The sequence below is a fragment of the Durio zibethinus genome, chromosome 16, assembly GCF_047325235.1.
Source record: "Durio zibethinus cultivar Kanyao isolate XHJ-2024 chromosome 16, ASM4732523v1, whole genome shotgun sequence".
Lineage (NCBI taxonomy): Eukaryota > Viridiplantae > Streptophyta > Magnoliopsida > Malvales > Malvaceae > Durio > Durio zibethinus.
Window position 1 is genome coordinate 2,249,888 of NC_143177.1, and position 27,804 is coordinate 2,277,691.

General features: G+C 33.6%; 1 protein-coding gene across 1 annotated transcript; it reads right to left on the bottom strand.

Annotated features, from left to right (window-relative positions):
- Positions 1-14,164: 14,164 nt before the first annotated feature.
- On the bottom strand, positions 14,165-16,294 carry LOC111291870 (1-aminocyclopropane-1-carboxylate oxidase homolog 1-like). Its single transcript, XM_022883978.2, has 3 exons — positions 15,491-16,294; positions 14,814-15,135; positions 14,165-14,666 (listed from the first exon to the last, which is right to left on the bottom strand). Exons 1-3 carry the CDS (start codon positions 16,030-16,032, stop codon positions 14,406-14,408), a joined length of 1,125 nt encoding a protein of 374 aa, XP_022739713.2. The 5' UTR covers positions 16,033-16,294; the 3' UTR covers positions 14,165-14,405.
- Positions 16,295-27,804: the final 11,510 nt, after the last annotated feature.

Below are 27,804 nucleotides of genomic sequence, written 5' to 3' on the forward strand. Positions count from 1 at the left end.
GTTTAGAGGAGCTTCGGCCAAAAAAAAAAACAAAAAAAAAAAAACAAAAAAAAACAAAAAAACAAAAACAAAAAAATCAAAAAAAAATAAAAAAAAATAAAAAAAAATAAAAACAAAAAAAAAAATCAAAAATAAAAATGTTGAGTTGAGTCTTGATTGGGTGTCTACGTCTTTGCGCAATTTCTGTTTCACAGAAAATGTGCAAAGAGGGGCAGCTGTAGACACCCAATCAGGTCCGGGCCCGGATCAATTGGGCCTGACCCGGATCAATTGGGCCTGACCCAGATCATTTGGGCCTGGCCCAAATGGGTAAGGCCCAATTCAATCATGTATTATTATTATTTTTTTTTCCTTTTTTTTTTTTTTCTTTTCTTTTGTATTTTTATATTTATTATTATTAATATATGTATATCTGTATTTATTTATTTAGATTAGATTTATATGTATATTATTTATATAGTTATATATTTATTATTATTATTATTATTATTATTATTTTTGTAAGATATTTTTGGGTTTATCTTATTTTATTATTATTTTTTTTAAATTATCTGTTCTGATTTTTTTCTGATTATCAGATATTTTTTTTTTATAATATCTTTTTATTTATCTGTTCTAATTATCTATTATTTTTTTTTATATTTATTTGATTTTTTTGGAAGGTTGAGATTGAAGCTGAAGAATCCTACTGGGAGTGGGGATTCAATCTAAAGAGTCCAATTGGATTCAAAGACTGAATCCCCGTCCAAGGAGGAGTTGGGATTGATCAGAAACTCCTGATCAATCCCTATATAAAGCACCTCCTGGAACAGTTCAAGAACAGAGAAAAAAACAGTGAGCAAAGCTACTGAATTTGAGAGAAAAAAAGTGTTTAAAAGAGTTTTCGAAGGCTAAAGAAGGTCGAGAAGTGTTAGGATAGCTGTAGGGATCTGAAAAAAATTTTTTAGAAATTTTTTTGCGAAAATTTTTTCTGGAAATTTCTGGGAAATTTCCAGATTCCGGCGAAAATTCCGGCGACATTTGAATTTTCCGGCACAAAATTCCGGCGAAACTTGAAGATTCCGGTGACCAACCCAGTTTCCGGCGAGATTCCCAGAAACCGGCGAAGATTCCGGCCATATTCCGGCAAAAATTCCAGATTCCGGCGACATTTCCAGAATCCGGCACCGGTGTTCTTCGGTTTTCTAGAGAGAAGGGAGAGAAAAGGGAAGGAAGAGAGAGAGAGGGGAGGAGCGTTCTGCCGAAAAACAGAGGAGAGTGCCTTAAATACCCTCCAAAAACGACGTCGTTTTGGCCTTAAGTAACCAGAGGATCCGCGCGTTTTGCCGTGACCCGACCCGACCCGAGCGTCAACCCGCTTCTGACCCGCGCGTGCCAGCCTCCCTCCGAGCCAAGCCGAGCTTCCAAGCCGCTCCTCCGAGCCGTTTTTTTCTTCCTTGAGCCGAGCCGAGCCGAGCCGAGCCGATAGCCGAGCCGCTCCAGGTTTTTTTTTTTTTTTTTTTTTTTTTTTTTTGAATTTTTGAATTTTTTTTTTTTTTTGAATTTTTTTTATTTGACTTTGATTTTGATCTTGATTTTTTTTCTTTTTTCTTTAATTAATCCGACGACGGAGCCTCTACAAGTAAAAACAGTAGTTTTTCTTGCATACTCCTGAGGTGAGGGAATTTTCTCAATTTTCTGCTAAAAGTATTAGAGTCAATTGAGAATAATTTCTGATAATTAATTACTTGGCTGATTTTGATTTTTTTTTTTCTTTAATTAATCCGACGACGGAGCCTCTGCAAGTGAAACAGTAGTTTTTCTTGCATACTCCTGAGGTGAGGGAATTTTCTCAATTTTCTGCTAAAAGTATTAGAGTCAATTGAGAATAATTTTCGATAATTAATTAATTGGTTGATCTTGATTTTTCTTTAAATAATCCGACGACGGAGCCTCTGCAAGTGAAACAGTAGTTTTTCTCGCATACTCTTGAGGTGAGAGAATTTTCTCAATTTTCTGCTAAAAGTATTAGAGTCAATTGAGAATAATTTTCAACAACTAACTACTTGGTAAAATTTTAAGGCTTTTGGATAACACAAATTCAAGCTGGTACCATCTTTTGATGGGCGTTGTGAGGGTGCTATAACCTTCCTCACACGTAACCGAACTCCCGAACTCTGTTCTGGTTAAGCAGACCCGAACCTATTCTTTTAGGGACCCTTAAGCTTAGGTGTTCCCTAAAAGGGCAGATTCCTTAGGTGGCCAATCGCACCTAGATAAAAAAGATTGGTGGCGACTCCCTGAAAGTCAATGTCTAGCGATAGATCCCCGGATCTATACGTTACGACACTAATCTTTTTTAAGATGTGATTGGGCACCCAAGAGTTTATCTTTTTAATAAAACTATAAAAGTGGATTTAAAGTTTATTAAAAAGATAAAATTTCGGTATACAAAAATTAAGTTGGGTCCGAGAGTTGATTACGTGCGGGGAAGGACTAAGACCCTTACTACACCCATAAATTGATACCATTTAATCATACGTTATTTCGATGTTAGATGAAATGGTTTTGATTTGAAATTTAATACTAATTCCCTTCATTTAAAAAATATTTTTTTGCTAAAATTCTTTATTTAGAAATATTGAAAAAATCTTTAAGTTCAAAAATTATCTTAAAATTCTCCAACATCTGGCAAAATTTAAGATAACTCTTTTCACTTGAGATTTAGTACAATATCCCTTAAAATGAAAATAACACTCTTTCCAAGAAATGATTATTGGTGACTCTTCAACATCTAGACAGAGTACTAAGAATTATTTCCTTTGGAATGTTATTTTTGTTTTATTTTATAATATCATAATTTTAAAAGTAAGTAAATTAAAAAAAAATTGTGCAAAAAAGTAAATGATGGTATCATCAGATAGCAAGTAAAAATTAAAGACAAAAAAATGCAAACAAGTGCAAATAATAACGAATAAATGCAGGTAAGCCAATAGGTGTTGTTTATGAAGATGAAATGCAAATTTGACATTGGATTATTAAATATAATAAGACCATTTTGACTCCCCGGCATCTAGGTGGAGCTTAGGTGTGACTATTCATATCTAAGGTCCCATTTTATTATTATTATTCTTTTTTATTTATTAGTTATCATTCATTGTTAAATCGCATTAAGGACTTGCGAGAAAAACTTAGTGGAATAAAGTTTCTTAAATACCCCATTGTTTAGGGGACATTCGAGAATAAATTACTTCACTTGAGATTTTTATACATATCATTAAAGTTTCATAATGGTTTTGAACCTAGGTATGGGTTGAAGTTTTAAAGTTTGAATGATTTTTTGGTAATGATTCGGGAATGCATACCAAATTTGAGGTTTTTTTAATTTTGGATTTTAGGTTTTGGATTTTAAGGTTTAGGATTTTGGATTTTAAGGCTTCGATTTTAGGGTTTGAGGTTTAGGGTTTTCGTTTCAGGGTTTGGAGGTTTGTGGTTTTATTTTAGGGTTTAGAGGGTTTAAGGTTTCATTTTAGGGTTTAGAGGGTTTAGGGTTTCATTTTAGGGTTTAGAGAATTTAGGGTTTAGTTGTGGGGTTTGAAGGTTTAAAGTCTTAGATTTAGAATTTGGGATTTAGGACTTCGATTTTAAGGTTTGGATTTTAGGGTTTAAAGAAAACGTGAACATTTCTAAAAATCCTTAACATCTAGGCAAATTTTCGAAGCAAGTTCAGTTTTTATAATTTTTAAAAATTAATTAAAATTTATCATATATTTTCTTTTTATAGAAATTTATTATTATTATTTTTTTAATTTTTTTATATAATTCCCTAACATTCAGGCGGAATTATATTTTAGGGTTTGACAATTTTTATTCCCTCCAATATCTAGGCAGGAAATATAATAAAAAAATTATTTTATTCTTATTACCATTTTTTAGATTATTATTATTATTATTATTTAAGCATTTTTAGTATTTTTTTTAGTTATTATCCTACTTTATTTTCATTTTATTATCATTAAAAACAATCAAATATTTATTCTAACAAATTTAAAAATTTATCATGCATAAAAATTAAAAAGAATAAAACTCAAAATACCAAAAATAATAATATAAAAATTTTGAAATTTTGAAAAAAAATAAAAATAAGTAAAAAAAACATGAACCAGACTGGTTAACAGTCCGATCAACACTAGTCTGAGCTGCTTGACAGTTTGGTAGTTTCAACCAATTCGAATCGATTCATTAGCGGTTCAATACCGATTCAATTGGACTGGTCTTAAGTTGAGGCAGAAGTAGGTCGCGAGTCGGGTTGTGCGGACTCCAAGTCAGGTCAGGGTTAACGCGCGGATCCTCCTTTGCTAAAACGGCATCATTTTGAGTTTCAGTCTTCTATAAAAGCAAAATTTTTTTTCTCACTTTTCTCTCATCTCTCTCTTTAGCTCTCTCTTTTTTGAGAGCTTCTCTCTCTAAACTAATGGATTGGTGGTCATCTGCCTCATCAACCGTCATCTCCGATCGTCGATTACCGGTCGTTGATAATCGAAAAATCCTAAAAGGCCCCAAAAAGTTCCCTGTAGTCTCCTGAGCTTTAATTCAGCCTCTCTTTCGCTAGAAACAACCCCGATCGGCATAGATTGGGGTTTGAAAGTTTTTATTTTTTTCTTTTTTTTTTGTGAAACCGAAAACTGATATGTATTTTTTATTTTTGCAACTAGCTCTTTGGCACTAGGTTCTTTGTCGATTCAGCGAGGACTATGTTTTTGTTGATTTTGTTGTTTGTTGTTTTTTTTTTTAATTTTTTAGTGTGTCTTTTTTATGTTTGTTGTGAGAGGGATATGGGGGCGTGACTAGAACTGGTGGGCTTGGGATTCAGTACTGGGTGGTTTTGTGGTGGTTTCGGACGCTAGTCTATAGGTACTGAGTTTGTGAAATGAAGGTACAAGATGTGTGCCAGGGCTCTCCAACTGAGGGCTCTTTAGAAAGGGCTGGTGCTTTATAAAAAGGTTCTGGGTGCACAGGAAGTGGGTTTTGGCAGGGCATGGTGGAGGGGAGTGGGTATGGGTTTGTGAAGATGGAATTGACAAGGTATGGGTGACCAGAGGGGTGGGTGGCCAGTGGTGCTGTGCAAGGCACCATTACCACCCTAGTCTTTTAGTTTTTTCTGTTTCTGTTTAATATAATAATATTAAATTGACCTGATGAAAATTAAAAATAAATCCTAAAACTGAATTAGTTTGGAACATATAAACCTAGAAAAAAATTATTGTTTACAATCAACCCTTTCTTCATAGTAGTGATATACGAAGTCTTTTATAATGATGTCTTGGTAAATTGGAGGATTCTCTTTAGATAAATACTCCTTGATTGGCCCATATAACCTTAGGGGATTGACTAGTGGAAGAATTATTCTAAAGAAATATGCCGTTGAAACTTTTGGACCTATAGCTTTGTGTGAGCAATAATATACGAACCAAAGTGATGTTACAAAATTGTTGAAAATACTACTGAAAGGTTTTTTGTAAGCAATAACAGATAAACAATCATCCATTTTGGCCCCAAAAAAATATTCTTTATGCCAACAACATTGTCAACCCTTGTTAGATATCTCTGTTTAATCTCACAACTTTGAATGTGAAAGAGAAGAAAGTTTGTTGAGCCCTTTAAGTGCTTATATTTTAGAAAATCTCTAGAAATTATTGTTAGAAATTTTTTTAAAATATAAAAATATGATTAAGTAAAAGAGTTAATCAAAGAGAAACAATATTAAGCTTAAAAAACTTAAGATAATGGTCAATGAACAATAATTCTAAGCTTAAAATTATAAAATAAAAAACCTACCATACAGGCAGTTGATTAGTTAGCTTAAGGAGTCAACTGCCATGCATTACCTATGAGGAGCACTCGACTATCATGTAGTCAAGAAAATTATTAAGCTCTCTACAAAATTTTAACAAAAGAGCAATCAACTGCTATAGTTAAAAGTGGGCAAGTCAACAGCTTAACCTAAAGGCAATCGACTACTAAAGCTTATAGGATCTTTTGTATGAGGAAAATGAACAAAACAATTGACTATCCTAAGAAAGAGTCAACTACCCTGCTACTAGAAACATTTTCAAAATTAAGGGAAGTTGATTGCCCTCATGAAGAGTTGATTGGCCTGTGTTATGTCACATCTTGAAAACTAGAAATCTAAAAAAGCTATCGACTACCTTTTAGGTAGAGTCGATCGTCTTAATTGAAATTTACAAATTTCTAAAATGTGAAAAATGGTTTTTTTTTTATGAAAATTATGATCATTCAAATAAACCAATATATCTGTAATTATTTAAAAAGAGGTCTTTATGACCAAAAGAAATAACCTTTGACTGAAACAAAATAATTAAAAAGATAAAACCTTAGAATTCAATCTCTATAAATAAAGATGGTATAACTTTGATTTAGACAGATCAAAAATTTTTGAAACTTTTTTTCTTTCTCTCATTATTTCACAATTGAAGGCTTGTTACTTTGGCAAAGTTTGTTGCAAAAAACCTTGTTGAAAACAAGATATTTATGTCTTTCATAAAGGGGCATTTAATGGTTTTCACTTAATAGTGCAAGGTGATTTGAATAAAGTTTCACCGTATTTTAGAGGTATTTCAATTATATCTTTTTTGCATACATTGTTGATGAAGACAAAATAAGCTTTAAGGATAGTAACAATAGTATCACACCTTAAAGCCATTTCCATACAAATTGAAAACTCCATTTGGTTCAAAATGAGGCACAAAATAGTAGGCTACAAGAAGTTTTCAAGTTCAAAAGTAAATATTCAAGCACAAGATACATTGTATTTCTATGGCATTATAGCCTTATTGTAAATAGTTGTCTCTCTATAGATTGGAGGGTTATCTTCTAATAACAATTCCTGGATCAACCCATAAACTCTTGCACTACCAAAAGAGTTCTCTAAATGAACCTATGTTCTGAAGAAACATGCTACTGAATTTCTTGGTCCTTTTTGTTTCACCGAGGCCTTATGTTTCACACTTTTGAACTTGTGTTTGGAAATGAGTTGCATGAAATTTTAAATTTAGGTCAAAACAATTATTAGCCTATAGATGAAAACCATACATGCCATATTACAAATTTTACAATGTAGATTTAACTCCAATAGCAAGCTTTCTAACTTTAAAGATAAGAAATTTAGCAAATTTTTAAGAAACACTTATAAGGAAGATATAAAGACAAAAACTACAAAAATTAATCAACCTGTACATGATGAACCTGGTAATAGGATTTTGGTATTTACTAACAATGTCCTAGTAATAGTACTAGTAATATAATCATGAAAAACTTGTTGGAAGAATATCTCTAATGTTTACGACCAGTGCTCAAGGTGTGGGTGCAACATCATCCCGTTGGTTTTGATGAAGAACTTGCAAGCCACAAATTGATCCTGTAGAAGTTGTTAGGCCTGAAACAACAACCATAATAATGCAGAAGCAATATATTGCAATAAATCCATAGTAATAAACAATAATCAACAATCAGCAATGTAAGAAAAATAAAGCACACCAAGATTTAAATGAAAAACCCTTCAGTATAGAGAAAAAAATCATAGACCACTAGAAAAATCTCCACTATCAAATAATAGATATACAAAGTTCTCTTCTAACTAAAACTAGAGCTAACAACAACTAGAGAAATAATTGAAGAAATCTCATCAAATAGGTGACTCAATAAATACATTATGGATTTGTTCCTAGAGAGCTTCAAATCGGATTTTCACCATTTACAATGTAGAACTCTGAATCATAAACCTACCGATAAAATTTTAACTCAATCAGACCACGGATCGACTTTTGTTCAACCAACACTCCTTTCTCTTTTTTTCTCTCCATCTTTTCTTGCTTTTATTTTTTCTATTCAGTGCCTCTTTTTTTTTTATATACAAAAACTAGCTCTCACATTTTTTATTATGTAGGGCTCTCTTAGGGCAGCCTAAAAAATAAGGCCCATGGCCTTTGAAAAGTCAAATAACACATGGGGCTGGACCCTAATCTTCTTAAAAATCTTCCCCTTTAGCCCTATTAGGAGGAGATTTACCACCATAACAGTTTTATTTGAAACTTACCTTGGCCAAGAAACCCATTCTGACCAAGTCGCTATAAAGCTCAAGCTTTTCCTTAAAAAGTGTCTTAGTCAATATAACTGCTGCATTCTTATCAATATGGACTTTCTTTAATAGCATCTGTTGTTCCTCAATCACTAAATGTAATCAGTGATATCTAACATCAATGTACTTTGTTCTAGCATGGTACATGATATTTTCACTCAAATCTAATGCACTTTGACTATCACAAAACATCACATACTATTTTTGATTCAACCATAATTCAAGAAGAAAACGTTTCATCTAAAGCATTTTTTTACCTACTTAAGCTGCTATAATATACTCAGCCTCTATAGTTGATAAAGCAACACACTTTTGTAACTTAGACTACCAAGACACAGCTTTTCTTGTAAAAGTGAACAAATACCCTGAATTAGATTTTTTACCATCAAAATCACATGTCATGTTAGCATCAATAAACCTTTTTAGAACTAGTTGTGAAACTTCATAACTTAAGTATATTTTTGAAGTGCCTTCAAATATCTAAAAATTCATGTTACTACTTCTCAATGAACCTCTTTCGGATTAAAAAGAAATTTGCTCACTACACCAACTGCATGAGCAATGTCAAACCGTGTATAAATAATAAAATACATCAAAGAATCGATTGTAAAAGAATAAGAAATACTAGACATAGTTAGTTACTCTTCTTTAGACACCGGACAAGATTTTTTACTCAGACGAAAATGATTGGCAAGTGGACTACTAACTGATTTAGCATGTTACATGTTAAATCTACTAAGCACCAGTTTATTATACTTTTTCTGTAACAACCTAACTTTCGAGCTCTTATATCTGAAATAATATCCATACTGAAAATCTGCTTTGTTGAACCTAAATCTTTCATGTCAAAGGACTTAGACAATTGTTCTTTCAACTTGTAAACCATATTAGCATTTTATCATATAATCAACATATCATCAACATATAATAAGAGAATAATGAAGTTACCATCAGAGAATTTTTTAACATATACACAAAAATCCATTACCATTCTTTTGTAGCTATGGCTCACCATAAAAGAACCAAACTTTTTGTAACACTATCACGGAGCTTGTTTCAAGCAATACAAGTTTTTCTTCAGTTTAAAAACTAAGTACTCTTTTCCTTTCATTTCAAAACCCTCAAGCTAATTTATATAAATGTCCTCCTGCAAGTCACCAGGCAAGAATGAAGTTTTAACATCAAGTTGCTCGGGCTCATAATTCAAACTAGCTGTTAATCCTAGTACCACTTGAATATAACTCTTCTTCAAAACTAAAGAAAAGATCTTATCAAATTCAATGCCAAGTTTATGATAAAAAGCTTTCACTGCTAATCGAGCTTTGTACATCACTAGTTTGTCATCATTTTTTTCAACTTGAACACCCATTTATTTTTCAACAACCTTCTCTTTTACGAAAGTTTAACAAGATCACACATACCATTTTTTTACAATGACTCTATATCATCTTTCATTACTTTTAACCAGTGCTCTCTATCCAAAATAATCTACACATCTTAAAAACTATCTGGCTCTCTCTCACTAGTAACTAAAATAAAATCTAAACTTAGATACCTAGTAGATAGTCTGTGCTCTCAGGTAAATCTCTTACGTTGAGACTTTACACCACCTGATGCCAAAGGTAGTTTCTCCTATTTAATATTCTCTGGTGGAGGGACTGTTCACCTTGCTAAACCTCTCAGGTAGAGAGGATTACTCATTTGACTCAAAATTGATTACATCTGGCTCATCACTAACTATGACTAACTTATTCATATCCTTAAGTTTTATTTCTTGCTTATTTTCATCATCTATGACTCTTTTTTATGAAAATCCTATTGGTGTTGAAATGTCACACTCAACTGTAACCTGTATAGTCTTCTCATTTTTCTCAAGATTTGTTATGATTTCTTTTTCATAAAAAACCACATTTTTTCTTTTTACTTTTTTTTTAATAGATCCCTTACCATGTAACCAAATTTTTCATCACCATATCTTATAAACACACACTGTATGGCTTTACTGTCAAGTTTTGACCTCTACTCCTATGACACATACATGAATGTTTTACACTCAAAAACTTTCAAATAAGAGTATGAAGCATCTTTTCCTGCCCACACTCTTTTTGAAATGTCAAAGCCTAAAGAAACTTATGGTAATCTGTTAAACAAATAACAAGTTGTGTTGACTGCTTCACTCTAAAATGACTTTAGTAATTTTACCATCTCAATATTAATCTGACTTTTTCCATAATAGTACGATTCATCCTTTCAGCTATACCATTATGCTACGGTATTTCAGGTTCTGTCATCTTATGCATGATCTCATGCTTTAAATAATACTCTTTAAAGTCGTTGGATACGTATTCCCTACCATTATCAGTCCGAAAAAACTTCAATAGCAGCCCTGTCATTCTTTCCACCATGGCATAAAATTTTTGAAAATATTGCAATACTTGGCTTTTATTTTTCAATATATACACCCAAGTCTTATGTGAAACACTATCAATAAAAGTAATAAAATACCTGCTATCACCTAAGGACTCAACCTTAATGGAATCACATGCATCAGAGTGAATCAATTACAACCTATTTTTTTAGAGCTCTTAAAAAAAACTTTACAATGCTTGCCAAACAAACAATGATCACATAAATCAAGAAACATACTTTTGGTCAAGGTAATGAGAGACTACCTTGCCAAAACCTATAACCTCTTCTTACTCATATATGATAGCTTTTTATGCCACATATTTACTGAAGCATTATCCTCAACGGTATTTATTTAGTTACCGTTTAATCGCATCAATGTCTTGTACATTATACAGCATAATTTTTCCCTTGCAACTACCATAGATTCTTTGAAAAGCTTTTACTGTCCATTCTTTTATCAATTCTCATATCCTTCCTTATCAAGGACATTAATAGCAAGTAAGTTCATTCTCATATCCAAAATGTGTCTAACATCTCTCAAAGTCAACATGTAGCCCATACTAGTTTGTACAATAATATCACTAATCCTAATAATCTACGACACACTCTTATTTTCCATCTTGGTGCAACCAAAGTTCTTACTTTGTAAGTTGTAAACAACTCTCTCTTAGGAACACAATGATATGCCACTCCTGTGTTAACTATCCATTCAATGCCAAGATCACTAACATGATTACAATCCCTATGTATACAAATCAAAGTAACTGAATCACTATCTGAATCATTATCTGAATTCATTGCTACAACATTACTATCATATGATCTCTTGTTATTCTCATCTTTTCGCTGTTACTTCAAGATTTTGAAGTATTGCTTTATATGACTTACTTTACCATAATGAAAACACTTCCCTTTTTTTATGGACTTAGATCTATGTTTAGACTTACTATCGCCTTTTGAGTTTTGACCTCTGTCAATGTTTCTACCCCTACTCTTTATAACAAGAGCTTGATTCTTAGGGTTTAAATCTTTTCGCCTTACTTTTTCATTAAATATACTATCATTTACCATCTCCAATGTCACCTTGTAATCTGGAGCTAAATTAAAGAACAGTTACAACTAAAGTATTTCAACTATCTGACAATGAATCCCAAAAGAAATAATGCGCTTTCATTTTATCATCTATCTTGAGCTCTATAATAGTCATCTGATTAGATATATTTTGAAAATCACTCAAGTGCTCTTTAACTGATCGTTCATCCATGTACTATAAAATTACAAGCTTTTTAACAAGCATAACTTTATTCATATATGTTTTTCTCTCATACATTGTTACTAATTTTTTCAAACAATGTGAGCATCTATCTCCTGCACTACATGATGAAATATACTGATATCAACCTATTTTCTAATTGTAGCAGTATCTTTTGACCTAACTTCTTTCAGCTTTCATCTTTTAAATTTGTTAGTTTAGCCAAATCACCCAATACTGACATATACAAATCTTTGCAATATAAATGATCATCCATTATAGGCTTCTAAATTGAATAATTTGATATTATCAATTTTATCATGGAACTTGTATTACCCTCTATGATCTCAAATAAAATTTACTTCTATCTTGAGTTGCTTTTGCATTGATATCTTAAAATAACCCTTGCTTTAATACTACTTGTTGGACCTGAAGCAACAAACATAATAACGTAAAAGCAATATATCATAATAAACTCATAGTAATAGACAACAATCAACAATCAACAATGCAGAAAAAATAAAGCACACCCAGATTTACGTGATAACCCTCCAGTGTAAAGAAAAAAAATCATAAATCACCAAAAAAATCTTTACTATTAAATAATGGATATACAAAGTTCTCCTCTAACTAAAACTAGAGTTAATCAATAACTAGAGAGATAATTTGAAAATTTTCACCAAATAAGTGACTCTACAAATACACCTTAAATTTATTTTTAAAAAGCTTTAAACTCAATCTTCATCATTCAGAATGTAAAACTATTAATCATAAACCTGTTAATAAAATTTTAATCAAATCAAACTACAAATCAATTTCTATTCAACCAACTCTCTCTTCTCTTTTTTTTTTTTTTTTTTATCTTTTCTTGCTTTTCTTTTTTCTCTATTCGACATCCCTCTTTTCTTCACACCAAAACCAGCGCTCACATATTTTATTATGTAAGGCTCTCATAGACTAACCTAAAACATAAAGGCCGTGATCTTTGAAAAGTCAAATAACACAGAAGAACTTAAAACATAAGGGCCAAGACCTTTGAAAAGTCAAATAACACAAGGGCTGGACCCCACTCTTTCTAACAGAAGTACGGTCAAGAACTAGGATCAGTGCGGGGCAAACGCTAAGGGTTAATTCAGGGTCAGGGCATCCTATGTCTTTTAGGCTATCAGGATTAAGTCCAAGAGCTTCACATAGGAACTGAAGCAGAGTCAATCCCAAGTCCCAACTCCATCACTCTTTTTCAAAAAACCGATTGCTATGTCTCTGCAAATTGATTAAAGTTGTGCAATTCAAGCAGACTATATAATACGGAGAAAGAGAGAAGAGAATGTGAAACATTACAATCCTCATCACAGACCTGAAAACCTCTGGCAATCTGCAGAACTAGGCGGATGAGGAGCCAATGGTAATATTGAGTTTGTCCCTTCAATTTGCAGCTTGTGATTTATACAAACCAACATTAATTAGAAAAGAAAACTTTCTGATGAGATCAGGCGTGTAGAACTCTTTATTCACCTCGACATCCATCCAGTGGAGGATGCAAATGCAAAGATAGGGAGTCCATGGATACTGCCAAAGTTTGGAAAACAAAAAGATATGAAGAAAAATATTTCATCAGACATCCCAAAAATTTTTCCTAACATCCCAAAATTTTCTCTTAAACATATCTTTCTTAATTCCATACCACTTCATTCACAGCCAATAATCAATACCGAGTCACAGCACAATACAGTTAGCCAACATCCATCACCTAGCAGACACCTACTGTCCTAAGTGGACGTTCCAAAAAAAAAATCCTAAATCCCCCACCGCATCCATCTCATGAAATTTACCTAGCCCATCAATCATCTCATCCAAAACATCTGATCGTAATACCATGGTTAACAACCTGGAAGAAACCCCAATTCTCACACGCAGTTCGAACTTCTTCAATTGTCTCTTTATGTCGAGATAAATCTTTGTTTATGCCTTCCAGGTTAATGATTGGAACACTGAACTGTGAACCGCTATTACTACCAGCTGATCTTTCTCGAGGATAAATTGTTGATCAACAAATATACGAGGAATTCTCATCTTTTTTCCCCTTTCTTTAGCAATATCTTCAGAGGTTAAGCAATGGAAACCTGATGAATTTTCTACAGCCCTCCAAGTGGAGTCCATAGTCCCACTCATTCTTTGTACAGTTGGACCATCAGTCGTACTAATGCAGCAACACATCATTTGAAATATCTCCTTCAAATTGCTTGTGGTCGCCCACTTATTTTTTCTTGTTGGCCCAGGTAGCTAAAGAACAGCTTCGTTTTTTCTTTTTGAGAGGAAAGAATCAAAAGAAAAACTTAAAAATAATATTACACGCCTCACTGATATCTCACAGAAAATTAGTGATTAAAAATTAACAATCAGCAAAATTCGAGAAATTTGACTTGAGTTTCAGCATTATGCATCAATCCAAGCAAGCACAGAAGCATAGACATATCATTAACACAGAATAATAAAGCTCCAAACATATGAGATCAATATGGATATCCTTGATCAAAAGTTCAATAGAAGAAATAACACACAACGCATCAGGTGGCACAAACTTTCTGCAAATATCTCCTCTTGACTTCATAGCTTGAGATGTAACAGTGAAGAGGTCTGATCAATCACTTGTGTATAGTAGTGTGACAAATAATCATGCATGGATGTCTCCCTATAGATGGGGGGATTTTCTTCTGATAATAATTCCTTGATTGGTCCATAAAGTCTAGAGGCATTTCCTTTATCATGAGCTTGTGTTCTGAAAAAACTTGCCACTGAAATTCTAGGGCCTTCACGTTTTACCAACACCCTATGATTGACACTTTTAAACACGCCATTGGAAATAAGCTGCATAGAAATAAGAAATGCATCTGCTTAAACAATATGATATATTCCATTTGTAACTGGCAACAAAGACGCTTGCGAAAAAATATCAGAAACATTGCAGGACAAGACAGAATTAATGCAGTATTCAAGGTTATCAGATGGACTTGCCTGTAGAAGATCTCCAATACTTACTACTAGGGCTCCAGGAATGTATGGTACATCAATCCATTGATCCTCATGAAGAACTTGCAGACCACCAATTTGGTCTTGCAGAAGTATTGTCATGAAGTTGGTATCAGTGTGGCTGCAAGTGCCCATGGTTAATTCTGGTTCAGGGCATTTAGGATAATAATGTCCCAGGAGGACGAGTCCCTCAGCACAATTCATGTCATTGAGACGGCTTGGGTTAAGCCCCAGGGCCTCAGAGAGAACTTCAAACAATGTAACTGCCAATGTTATTACTCTCTTGGAATAATCCATCACTATGTCTCTGCATGTTTGTTGATGAAAGCAAATTCAAGCAGCCAAGAGAATTGTAATTCTCACATGATAAATGATAGTAACAGTAAGCAGAGGCAATAACAATTAAGTTGAATTCAACAGAAAATAGGACTACAAAATAGAACCCACAAAAACATTATTATCTACAGAAATCATCTTATTATAGTCAATTGAATTATCTCCGACCAAGGTGGAAAGAGACATTAACTGAACTTAATAGTAAGATGAAAATTCAACAGAAATAGTCAGTCACATAAAAAGTGTTTACTGTTTAGTTTTAGGATCAATTTTAACCAACCCAGTTCCTTCCATGCTAGTATCAGACCATCAGTCTTTCCACATACCTGCAAACTCCAGGCAATTCCTCAGGGTCCGGTGATTCAGGAGAAATGATGCAAGTCAATGTGTCCCTCCAAGTAGCTGTTTGTGATTTATACAAATTAAAATTGCTCACGAATAGTACCTTTCTGGTACGCTCGCGTGTATAAAACGCCTTCTTCACCTCAGTTTCTTGCTCATGAAACCTTCGTACACCATCAATCATCTCATCCAAAACACTGACGGGAATTCCATGGTTAACTATCTGAAAGAAACCCCAATTTTCAGAACCATTTCTAACTAACTCAATTATCTTTGCACGCAGGGTTAAATCTTCTTTGACACCCTGAAGGTCTATGATTGGAACACTGAACTGGGAATTGGTATAAACTGATTTCTTCTCAGGGGAAAGTTGCGGATCAATGAAAAAACGAGGAATTTTGGTTATCCCAGACTCTACTAGTCCCTTGACTCCAGCTTTTGAATCATCAAAAGCTTTGATTTCACTTTTAAGATCATAATCAGAGTTAGCTTCTGTTTGAATTTTTCTACTTTCAGTGAGCATCATGATAGATCTTTGTTACCATTCCGAATCCCTCTGATATGACTCCTTCCGATGACTCTGAAACTTCTTTTCAGGTGGGGACAGAACAAATATAAACGGACAAGATATCCATGACACTACAACTTTCACCCTGTAGCAGAAAACCAAAAGCATAGAAGACAAAGATTAAAAAATGAAAAAAGTATAGAAGACAAAAAATACAAAACGACAAACCAACTCAAATAGTCCTGGCAAGCGAGTTATGAAATATAAATGACCAAAAAAATAAATTAAAAAAAAAAAAAAAAACTGATGAAATGAATCCTAAAGGGCGGTGGATTCTTAATATCTTCTGTAAATTCAACTCAGTTTCACAGCTTGAAATTTGATAGTGAACAGGCACCATCAAGCCTTTCAGAATAGGAGTGAGACAAAATATGTTAGGAAAATGAGGTCCAGTCCCATGTAAATGGTTTTGGACCAAATAAAGGCCATGGACCTTGATTTTTTATTTTACACAGAGCTCTAGCTACTTAATAAAAAAGATGTGGGGTTGTTTAAGGTGTGTGTCGACAACCAAGTAGAGAAAGAAGAAAAGCCAGGAAAAGCAGAGAGAGAAAAAGGAGAAGGGAGAGTTGGTTAAACGGAAGTCGATCCGTGGTCCGATTGAGTTGGAACCTTGTCAGGAGGTTTATGATTCAGAGTTATACATTCTGAACGGTGAAGATCGGGTTTGAAACTCTCTAGGAACAAATCCATGGTGTATTTGTTGAGTCACTTATTTGGTGAGATTTCTCCAATTGTTTCTCTAGTTGTTGATTAGCTCTAGTTTTAGCTAGAGAAGAACTTTGTATAACTATTATTTGATAGTGAAGATTTTTCTGGTGGCCCGTGGTTTTTCCCTCTACACTGGAGGGTTTTTCACGTAAATCTTGGTGTGCTTTATTTTTCTTGCGCATTTGATTATTGATTGTTGTCTATTGTTTCTGTATTGTTGTGATTATTGCTTCAGGCGCAACAAGTGGTATCAGAGCGAGAGTTATTTTGAGACATCGATACAGAAGCAACCCAGGATAGAAGTAAATTCTGTTTGAGATCATGGAGGGTGATACAGGTTCCATGCTAAAATTGACAGTATCAAATTATTCAATTTGGAAGCCTATGATGGAGGATCATCTATACTGCAAAGATTTATATGAGCCAGTATTGGGTGATTCGGCTAAACCAGCAGATATGAAAGATGAAAGCTGAAAAAAGCTAGGTAGAAAGACGCTGGCTACAATCAGAAAATGGGTTGATATCAGCGTGTTTCATCATGTAGCGCAGGAGTCAGATGCTCACATTGTTTGGGAAAAATTGGCAGCATTGTATGAGAGAAAAATAGGTATGAATAAAGTTATGCTTGTTAAAAAAATTGCAACTTTACAGTACAGGGATGGACGATCTGTTACAGAGCACTTGAGTGATTTTCAAGATATATTTAATCGGATGACTACTATGGAACTTAAGATGGATGATGAAATGAAGGTATTATTTCTTTTGGGTTCATTGCCAGACAGTTGGAATACTCTAGTTGTGACTGTTCTTAATTCAGCTCCTGATTATAAGGTGACATTGGAGATGGTAAAGGACAGTATGCTTAATGAAGAAGCCAGGCGAAAAGATGTAGACCCTGGGAATCAAGCTCTGGTCACAGAGAACAGGGGTAGAAACATCGACAGAGGTCAGGACTCAAAAGGCCGTGGTAAGTCTAAACATAGATCCAAGTCTAGAGGTAAAGTGAAGTGTTTCCATTGTGGTAAGGCGGGTCATATAAAACGAAACTGTAAAATCTTAAAGCAAGAGCAAAAAGATGAGAAAGGTAAGAGTTCAGATGATGGCAATGTTGCAGCAGTGAATTCAGATAGTGATTCAGTTACTTTGATTTGTACACATGGTGATTGTAATCATGTTAGTGATCCCGGCATTGAGTGGATAGTTGACACAAGAGCGGCATATCATTGTGTTCCTAAGAGAGAGTTGTTTACAACTTACAAAGCAGGAGACTTTGGTTGTACCAAGATGAGAAACAAGAGTGTGTCGCAGATTGTTGGGATTGGTGATATTGTTGTACAAACTAGTACAGGCTGCATGTTGACTTTAAGGGATGTCAGACACATTCCAGATATGAGAATGAACTTGCTTGCTATTAATGTCCTTGATAAGGAGGGATATGAAAGCCGACAAAAGAATGGACAGTGAAAGCTTCTCAAAAGATCTATGGTAGTTACAAGGGGAAAACTATGCTGCACAATGTATAAGACATGGATGCAATTGAACGGTAACCAGGTAAATACCGTTGAAAATAATGCTTCAGCAAACTTGTGGCACAGGAGGCTGGCACACATGAGTGAAAAAGGGTTACAGGTTTTGGCAAGGCACTCTCTCATTCCCTTGATCAAAGGTATGTCTCTCGATTCATGTGATTATTGTTTGTTTGGTAAGCATCATAGAGTTTCTTTTCGTAAAAGTTCTCAGAGAAAAGAAAATAGATTAGAATTAATTTATTCTGACGTATGTGGTCCCATTGAGGTTGAGTCATTAGGTGGTAGCAGATATTTTGTTACTTTTATTGATGATGCTTCACGTAAGACTTTGGTGTATATGTTGAAATACAAAAGTCAGGTACTACAGTATTTTCAAAAATTTCATGCCATGGTTGAAAGGATGACAGGGTTATCCTTGAAGTGTATTCGAACTGATAATGGTGGGGAATACACATCTAAAAGCTTTGGAGAGTATTGCTCAAAGCATGGGATCAGGCATGAGAGGACAGAACCTGGAACACCGCAACATAATGGTATAGCTGAAAGAATGAATCGCACCATTGTAGAAAAAGTCAGATGTATGTTGAGGATGGAAAAATTACCAAAGCCATTCTGGGGTGAAGCAGTCAACACAGCTTGTTATTTACTTAACAGGTCACCATCAGTTCCTTTGGGCTTTGACATTCCAAAAAGAGTGTGGACAGAAAAAGATGCTTCATACTCTCACTTAAAAATTTTTGGGTGTAAAGCATTCATGCATGTGCCGAAAGAGCAGAGATCAAAGCTTGACAGTAAAGCTACACAGTGTGTGTTTGTAGGATATGGTGATGAGGAATTTGGCTACAGGGTATGGGATCCAGTAAAGAGAAAGACAGTCAGAAGCAGAGATGTGGTCTTTCATGAAAAAGAAACCATAGCAGACCTTGAGAAAAATGAGAAGACTACACGCGTTACTGTTAAGTGTGATATTTCAACACCGACAGGGATTTCACAGGAAAGAGCCACAGATGGTGAAAATGAGCCAGAAACAGAACTTGGGGATATGGATGAGCCAGCTACAGTTGGTAATGAGCCAGATGCTATTAGTTTTGAGCAGGGGGAGCAATCCTCTCTACCTGAGAGTGTTGAGCATGGGGAGCTACCTTCGTCATCAAGTGATGTAGAGTCTCAGCCTAGGAGATCTACTAGAGAGCGCAGGCCATCTACCAGGTATCCAAGTTCAGATTTTATTTTAGTTACCAGTGAAGGGGAGCCAGAAAGCTTTCAAGATGTGCAGGCTACTCCGGATAGAGAGCACTGGTTAAAAGCAATGAAAGAAGAGATGGAGTCATTGCGAAAGAATGATACTTATGATCTTGTTAAACTTCTAACAGAAAAGAGGCCATTAAAGAATAAATGGGTGTTCAAGTTGAAAAAGAATGGTGACAAACTAGTGAGGTACAAAGCTCGATTGGTAGTAAAAAGTTTTTCTCAAAAACCAGGCATCGATTTTGATGAGATTTTTGCTCCAGTTGTAAAAATGAGTTCTATTCAAGTGGTACTGGGATTGGCAGCTAGTTTGAATCTTGAGCTTGAGCAACTTGATGTTAAAACTGCATTTTTGCATGGTGATTTACAGGAGGACATTTATATGAATCAGCCTGAGGGTTTTGAAGTGAAAGGGAAAGAGCACTTAGTTTGCAAATTGAAGAAAAGCTTGTATGGCTTGAAACAAGCTCCGCGACAGTGGTACAAAAAGTTTGATTCTTTTATGGTGAGTCATAGCTATAAAAAAATAGCAGCGGATTCTTGTGTGTATATTAAACAATTCCCTAATGGTAACTTCATTATCCTATTATTATATGTTGATGATATGTTGATTGTAGGACAAGATGCTAGTATGGTTTACAGGTTGAAAGAACAATTGTCTAAGTCCTTTGATATGAAGGATTTAGGTCCAGCAAAGCAGATTCTTGGTATGGACATTATCCGAGATAGGAGAGCTAGAAAGCTGTGGTTGTCACAGGAAAAGTATGTTGAATGAGTGCTTGGTAGATTCAACATGCAACATGCTAAATCAGTTAGCAGTTCACTTGCCAACCATTTTCATCTAAGTAAGAAATCTTGTCCAGTGTCTAAGGAAGAGCAACTAGCTATGTCTAGTATTCTTTATTCTTCTGCAGTCGGTTCTTTAATGTATCTTATGGTTTGTACAAGGCCTGACATTGCTCATGCAGTTGGTGTAGTGAGCAGATTTCTTTCTAATCCAGGGAAGGTTCACTGGGAAGCAGTAAAATGGATTTTTAGATATTTGAGGGGTACCTCAAAAATGTGTTTGACTTATGAAGTTTCACAACCAATTCTAGAAGGGTTTACTGATGCTGACATGGCAGGTGATCTTGATGGTAGAAAATCTACTTCAGGGTATTTGTTCACTTTTGCAGGAGGAGCTGTATCTTGGCAGTCTAAGTTGCAGAAGTGTGTTGCTTTGTCAACTACAGAAGCTGAGTATATTGCAGCAACTGAAGCATGTAAAGAAATGCTTTGGATGAAACGTTTTCTTTTTGAATTGGGATTGAATCAGAAAGAGTATGTGGTATTTTGTGATAGCCAGAGTGCTTTAGATTTGAGTAAGAATACCATGTACCATGCTAGAACAAAGCACATTGATGTTAGATATCATTGGTTACGTTCAGTGATTGAAGAACAGCAGATGCTATTGAAGAAAGTCCATACTGATAAAAATGTGGCAGATATGTTGACTAAGATACTTCCCAGGGAAAAGCTTGAGCTTTGCAGTAACTTGGCCGGAATGAGTTCCCTGGCCAAGGTAAGTTCCAAATGAAATTGCTATGGTGATGAATCTCCTTCTAATGGGACTGGAGGGGGAGATTGTTAGGAAAATGGGGTCTAGTCCCATGTAAGTGGTTTTGGACCAAATAAAGGCCATGGGCCTTGATCTTTTATTTTACACAGAGCCCTAGCTACTTAATAAAAAAGAGGTGGGGTTGTTTAAGGTGTGTGTCGACAACCAAGCAGAGAAAGAAGAAAAGCCAGGAAAAGCAGAGAGAGAAAAAGGAGAAGGGAGAGTTGGTTAAACGGAAGTCGATCCGTGGTCCGATTGAGTTGGAACCTTGTCAGGAGGTTTATGATTCAGAGTTATACATTCTGAACGGTGAAGATCGGGTTTGAAGCTCTCTAGGAACAAATCCAGGGTGTATTTGTTGAGTCACTTATTTGGTGAGATTTCTCCAATTGTTTCTCTAGTTGTTGATTAGCTCTAGTTTTAGCTAGAGAAGAACTTTGTATAATTATTATTTGATAGTGAAGATTTTTTTGGTGGCCCGTGGTTTTTCCCTCTACACTGGAGGGTTTTTCACGTAAATCTTGGTGTGCTTTATTTTTCCTGCGCATTTGATTATTGATTGTTGTCTATTACTTCTGTATTATTGTGATTATTGCTTCAAGCGTAACAAAATAGTCCTAAGTGAGGTCATTTTGTATTCTTCGGGGCATTTTGCCAACAAAAGATGCTCTTAGAAGTAAGTGTATTCGGGTTGGTGATCTTTGCGTATGCGGCAGTACATATTAGAGATATACATGAGTATGTCCTTTTAAGTTCGGCAACCAAGATTCCGCACATGCTGAAGTTCAAGTCATTCTGTTTGGTTTGAAGCTATCTCATGATTACGGTTCCATTCGTTCATTGTTTAAAGCGATTCTTCCTTGGCAATTTCTGAAATTAGCGTAGCTGAAGTTTCCTCCTGGGATGTGGCAAGTTTGATTTCAGATATTCTTGATTTAGCTTTCTTATGCATTGCCTGTTCTTCTGCCAGACTCAAGATTGTTTGGACCTAGTAAGGAGTTGTTATCAGAAGAGAACCCTCCAAAATACAGGAAACCACTGTCAAAGACTATATTACCTACTTCAACGCAAAATGCCCTTGTGGTACTTCCGCTTGCCACATTTCAGGCTCTGAACTTAGCCACGGAGATTAAAACAGCAGAAGCATGACAAATAGTTTCAGAAATAATAAAAATTCATCAGATCTTTCCAAAATCTTTTCGATCCTGATGAATTTATAACAACAGGATGATATAGGTAACATAATTTGGATTTTTTTTGAATATTTTTTGTTATGATTACTTTGATTCTTGACCAATTATAGGAAGTGATATTTATGTATAGAACTTATGAAACTTATTAAGCATTGCTCAACAAATATTTGCTCTTTCTAGTCTTCTTTTGGTGTTCTAGCTATGATTCCTCGTTAATTTAACTTTACATATATTGTATGAAATGAAAATCTTTAAGTTAAATACTATTAATTTCCTAATAACACCAACTCTATTACACTGAAAATTATATTTTACGAAATCAAATAAATTTAAAAAAAAAAAAAAAGAAGGTTGAAGAAACTTTATTGCAACGGATGGGGTTTTAGCTTTGCATTTTTCCCTGAACATACATTATGTCTGTGTTTTTTGTTTTTATTTTGCTAATATGGCTGAAATGAGCAAATTAGAAAAAGAAAGGTTCGAAAGGGGGCAGGTGGCGTGAAAGTCATATCAATGTTTCGTATCTCTCTTCCAGTTGGATGAAGTACATCTATATTTCTTTATTTGGATGAAACACAAAATACTTTTTTTTTACCAAATCTATATTTTTTTTAAAAAAAAATTTAACGTTTTTGTCATCCTGCCAATGCAAAAGGAAATCGTTATGTTTGTGGTGTGGTTGTTGGCTTTATTTTAATGATTTTAGTTATCTCTAGACGTTTTAAAATATATAAAAAAAAATTGTTATATTTTTTAATTAATTATGATCGGTTATTTATTAAAATTTATTAAAATTTATTAAAAAATAATTTTTGAATCTACAAAAATAATTTGGATTTAGAGTGTAATTACACATGAAAAAAAATAACCCTTCACAACGTCTACTTTAAAAATGATATCAATTAATTATGTGTTATCATTTAATATTGATAAAAATAATTTTAATTTTGATATTTAAAATTATTTTTCTTGACTTCCTTTATTTATCACAATTCTGTCATAATTTTGGCTTTTGTTTTTATTTTCATTTCTTATTATTTCACTTTTTTCACAAAATTTTTTCTTTTTTATTTTTTTTGTAAAAAAATTATTATTCTAATTTTATTAGGAAAAAATAAATTAAAATCTTGTTATTAAAAAACTTTTAAAATATTATAGTAGTTGGTAATATTGAAATAATTTTTCATACTTAAAGATTTTTTAAAAATCACTACTCAAATTTTTTTAAAATCTTATCTTTAAATGTTCACATCTATTTTTTTTCATAATTGCGTGATGTATATGTAATACAAATAATGAAACATAATATTCATGCATTATTATATGTAATTTTATTCTTAAGAAAAACTCATTTTTTATTTTCTTCATTTTAAAATAAAAAATAAGTAAAGGAAAATTCTTTGTATTGGATATTTCTTAAATACTCTAGTACTTTGGTAATATTTTAAAAAATATCCTCACCTAAAAATTTTTAAAGAATCACTATTTAGGTTTCCTAGTATCTCATTATTGGAGGATTTAAGTTTTTGTTTTAAAAAGATTTTTCAACACTTATATATATATATATTTATTTATTTTCAAAACTTTAAACTTTAAATGTGCATAGATAAATAAATAAATAACTTAACAAAATATAAAAAATTACCTAAAAAAACTAGTTAAAATCGATCAATGATTAAATGATGATCCAATCCTGTTCAATGGTTCGTTATGCTAGTTCAATCAGATCAATCCAGTACTATTAACAAATGTTGTATCCAAGTCAGGCGCACGAATCCTAATTCGGGTTAGGTACATGCACAGGTCTTTTTTTTTTCAAGCTATAAAAGCCAAAAAAAAATTTCTTTCATTTCAAACCCATTTGCTAAAAAAAAAATTCAAACACTCTAAAAAAAATTAAACAGCCAGCCACTCAAACCTAGAATCAGTCGATGACTATCACATTAGCTACTAGTTTGAACCTAAATATCATCAAAATGTTCCTCTTGACCTTTTCGTCTTAGATCTAACTTCTATTAATAGAAGTTGGATCCAGATTGATCGCACAAGTCTGAGTCCAATCAGATAAACACGTGGATCTTTTTTTCAAGCTATAAAAACCAACATTTTTTCTTTCATCTCAAACCCATTCGCTAAAATAAATTCAAACACTCTGAAAAAAAATATAAATGGCTAACCACTCAAACCTAGAACCAACTGGTGGCTATCGCGCCAACCGTCCATTTGAACTCAAATTTCACTGAGATGTTCCCCTTGACCTCCTCATCTCAAATCTATGCTTGGATTGCCCTAGATTTGCTTATAAAGCATTAGATCTAGGCCTAAGTCTATCGGTTTTAAAATAAAAAACAATCCTTTTTCCTAAATTCAACCACCACTATTTTTTTATAAGTTTAGCTTCTAGTTGAGACCTTCCACATCCTTAAAAACCAAGTCCTAAAACGAGCCTCAACTCTTTACAACTGAACCTCCTTATAGTGTTTTTGTTGCTCATTTTTTTGGCTTTTAACGTCGAAACTCCCCTACTAAGGAATGTGTTGAACTTTTTTATGGGTTTTTTTTTTCTTTTTGGGTTTGCTGTGGGTGAATGCCTTTTTTTTATGGTGTGTTGTTTTTGTTTATAGAGGGTTGTTTCAGTAAGGGTGGAAGCGAGGTTGAGGGTCTATGTTTGGGCAGTAAAGTGTGGTGGTTTGGGTAATGGAAATAGGTCAGGCAATGATGCTAGAGTGGTGGTAGGGTCTTTTTTTGTTCAAAATTGCCTTTTTTCTACTTGATTTTGGCTCAGTTTTATAAGTGTGGTAAGATCATTTGAAGGAATAGATGAAAGAATAGGGTTTTAGGTATGAAGATGGGTTAATGCTAGTTAAATTTCAGCTACAAAAGGTAATGGCAGGGATTGGGAAATATAGGGTAAGGTGGCATTAAGGTGGCTCAAGCTGATAGTTTGTGCCATGCAAATCATTTTTCTTCTTCCTATTATTTTTGTTTGGTTGCAAATTTTTTTTGATTTTTTGTTTTGTATTTGGCCCAAACAATAAATCAAGCCCAATATTTAATTACGTCAAACCTAATCCAAAATGCCTATTGAGCTTTTGTGCAATTGCATTCAGCCTAGGGAATAAAATCAAACTCAATCAATAAGTTGGACATAATTAATGGATCAACTCTGTTAACAAAAATGAAAATTTGCTTAACAAACGAAAAACTTATCTTAGACTAATTTTGGGATACATTTGATAATCTGGATAAAATTAAATATTTAAAGCCTTCTTATCTAATATAAAACAGCCTTATTGCACTCATTATTTCACACAAAATCAACATGATGGGAATAAAAATCAATGAAGTTTAAAAAGCTAATAACCATAATTATAATTGCCAAAGTAAGGTAAAGGCTTTTAATGATACAAAAGCCAGTTTCAAGATTTGAGCATTTAAGCATTTCAAATCCTTGTATTAAGCAAGGAACAATTTCATACATTGCACATGAACGAAGGTACAAAAATCTCAAAACACCAAAGCATTCTACATGGAATCATTTCAAAACTATAAGTAATTAGAGTGAAGATTGAAGATGGGGATAAAGTTTTATGACTCATTTAGTCTTTTCCATCTTCCTTCAAGCATATGAAGCCTATCTTGATGTATGGTAAGGTTAAACAGTGGAAAAAAATGTCCAATATATAGGATCTGCCTTGGTTGCTGAAAGTGGAAAGAAGAAGAAAAACTTAACAAATAAGGTTTGCTATACATGTAGGCAATCGTGGCACGTTAAAAAAAATTATCCAAAAGGTAGAGCAAGTTTGACAAGTAGTTTCAAATCTTATGGTAATGTTGTAACCTTGGAGGATTACAGAGATACGCTCTAAAAAAGATACGTACATCCTCATAGCATACCACTAGTTGCCATAATAAAAGATGTTTTAATGTTAACAGGTTTGCACAAAGGTATTGGTTTAGCATTGATGCAAAACGTTGGTGAATTTATGTTGATAGCTAAAGAATTCTTAAGGAAAGCCAAACGTGAGAATTGCACCACAATCAGCAAAGTTGTTCAATATGTGCTGAAATAAATTCTTAGAATTTATAGATTCTAAGTTTGTGATTTACTTTTATGGTTGAGTATGTTGTTTCTCTATTTTTTTAAAGTTGTGCTATGAATAAAAGACAAAATGTAAATTCTCTACCTAAGGAAAATGAATAGTTAAGGCAGTCTGTTGAAAGATTGTTTGGCTTTTATAAACTTATCAAGCCATTGGAGAGTTGTTAGATAGTGAGCTTGATAAGTTAAGCTAAAATCTTTGACTTTAATAAGCCAAAAACTATTGGCCTAAGTTGAAGAAACAAAAGGCACTTGTTAACTTTATAGGTGAGATGGTGATCCAAGAGAAATGGTGAATTAGATTTCTCTAAATTCTTTTCAAATAATGATTTCAAAGTGATTGAATGAAAAATTAAAAACATTACCAAAATATGATGCGAATAACAATAAATTGATGAACTATACTATAATCAAAATAAAGAGATAGGAATAGAGAAATCAAACACAAGGATTTATAGAGGTTCGATCCTTCTTCACAAGGCACCTACATCCTCTCTCTAGGTTGTTCACACCAAGGCTTCAATCCATTATTCTTGAATTAAAATTACAATCTTATTTTTTTCTTTATAAGGCTTAAGATAGAAACCTTACATTCTCTACTTTTTAGGCTAAGTAATAACCTCCCAATCTCACAAATTCAAGAGGATGCCTCACCTCTTGATTACAAAGTCACTTAATAAAAATACAAATGTAAATCATCTCTCAAAGGTTAAGTGTTTGCCTAATGAAACACAAAAAATATGATGAATGGAGAACAAATATGATTTGGATACAATAAATACAAAATATAAACTTTAAAGCTATAAAACTCTTGAGAGAATGAATATATGGCTTATTTGATCTTACTCTCTTGATTCATCAACCTTCTTGGTGTGTTGGAGTGGTCAATATATAGAAAATTTGAAGAACTAGCAATTGGGGAAGGTTTGGAAGAAGAAATGCCTGTTGGAAGCATGAAAAACTAGCCATTGGAGAGTTTCTGCCCAAACCCGATCGATCCTTTCCATGAAGGATCAATTGGTTCAAGTTTTGAGCCATTTTTCACTTAAAAAACATGACTTGGTCGATCAGGTAAAGGACCTAATCGATTGGTGCAACTAGAGGATCGATCTTATAACCCAGGGGATCAATCCGGTCAAATTACTTTGTTATATCTTATTTTGCACTCTACTCACTAATTGATTATATCTTGAGCTATACAAATCCAAATCACAAATCGTTTGAAGATTTAGGAAGTAGACTTAAAGGGCTTTCTATCCATACAAAATTCATCACCTAATTCATTGTATACGAATTATAGTGAATTTTCAAATCTACCCCTTGTGTAGTTTTTAAGCAATTGCAGAGTGT

Excerpts from the sequence above, each read along its gene's own strand:
- LOC111291870 (XM_022883978.2), bottom strand. The coding sequence starts at position 16,032 with ATGATGCTCACTGAAAGTAGAAAAATTCAAACAGAAGCTAACTCTGAT. Across the intron at positions 15,136-15,490 it reads GAATTGCCTGGAGTTTGCAG|AGACATAGTGATGGATTATT; the intron begins GTATGTGGAAAG and ends ACAAACATGCAG. Across the intron at positions 14,667-14,813 it reads GTATTGGAGATCTTCTACAG|CTTATTTCCAATGGCGTGTT; the intron begins GCAAGTCCATCT and ends ATTTCTATGCAG.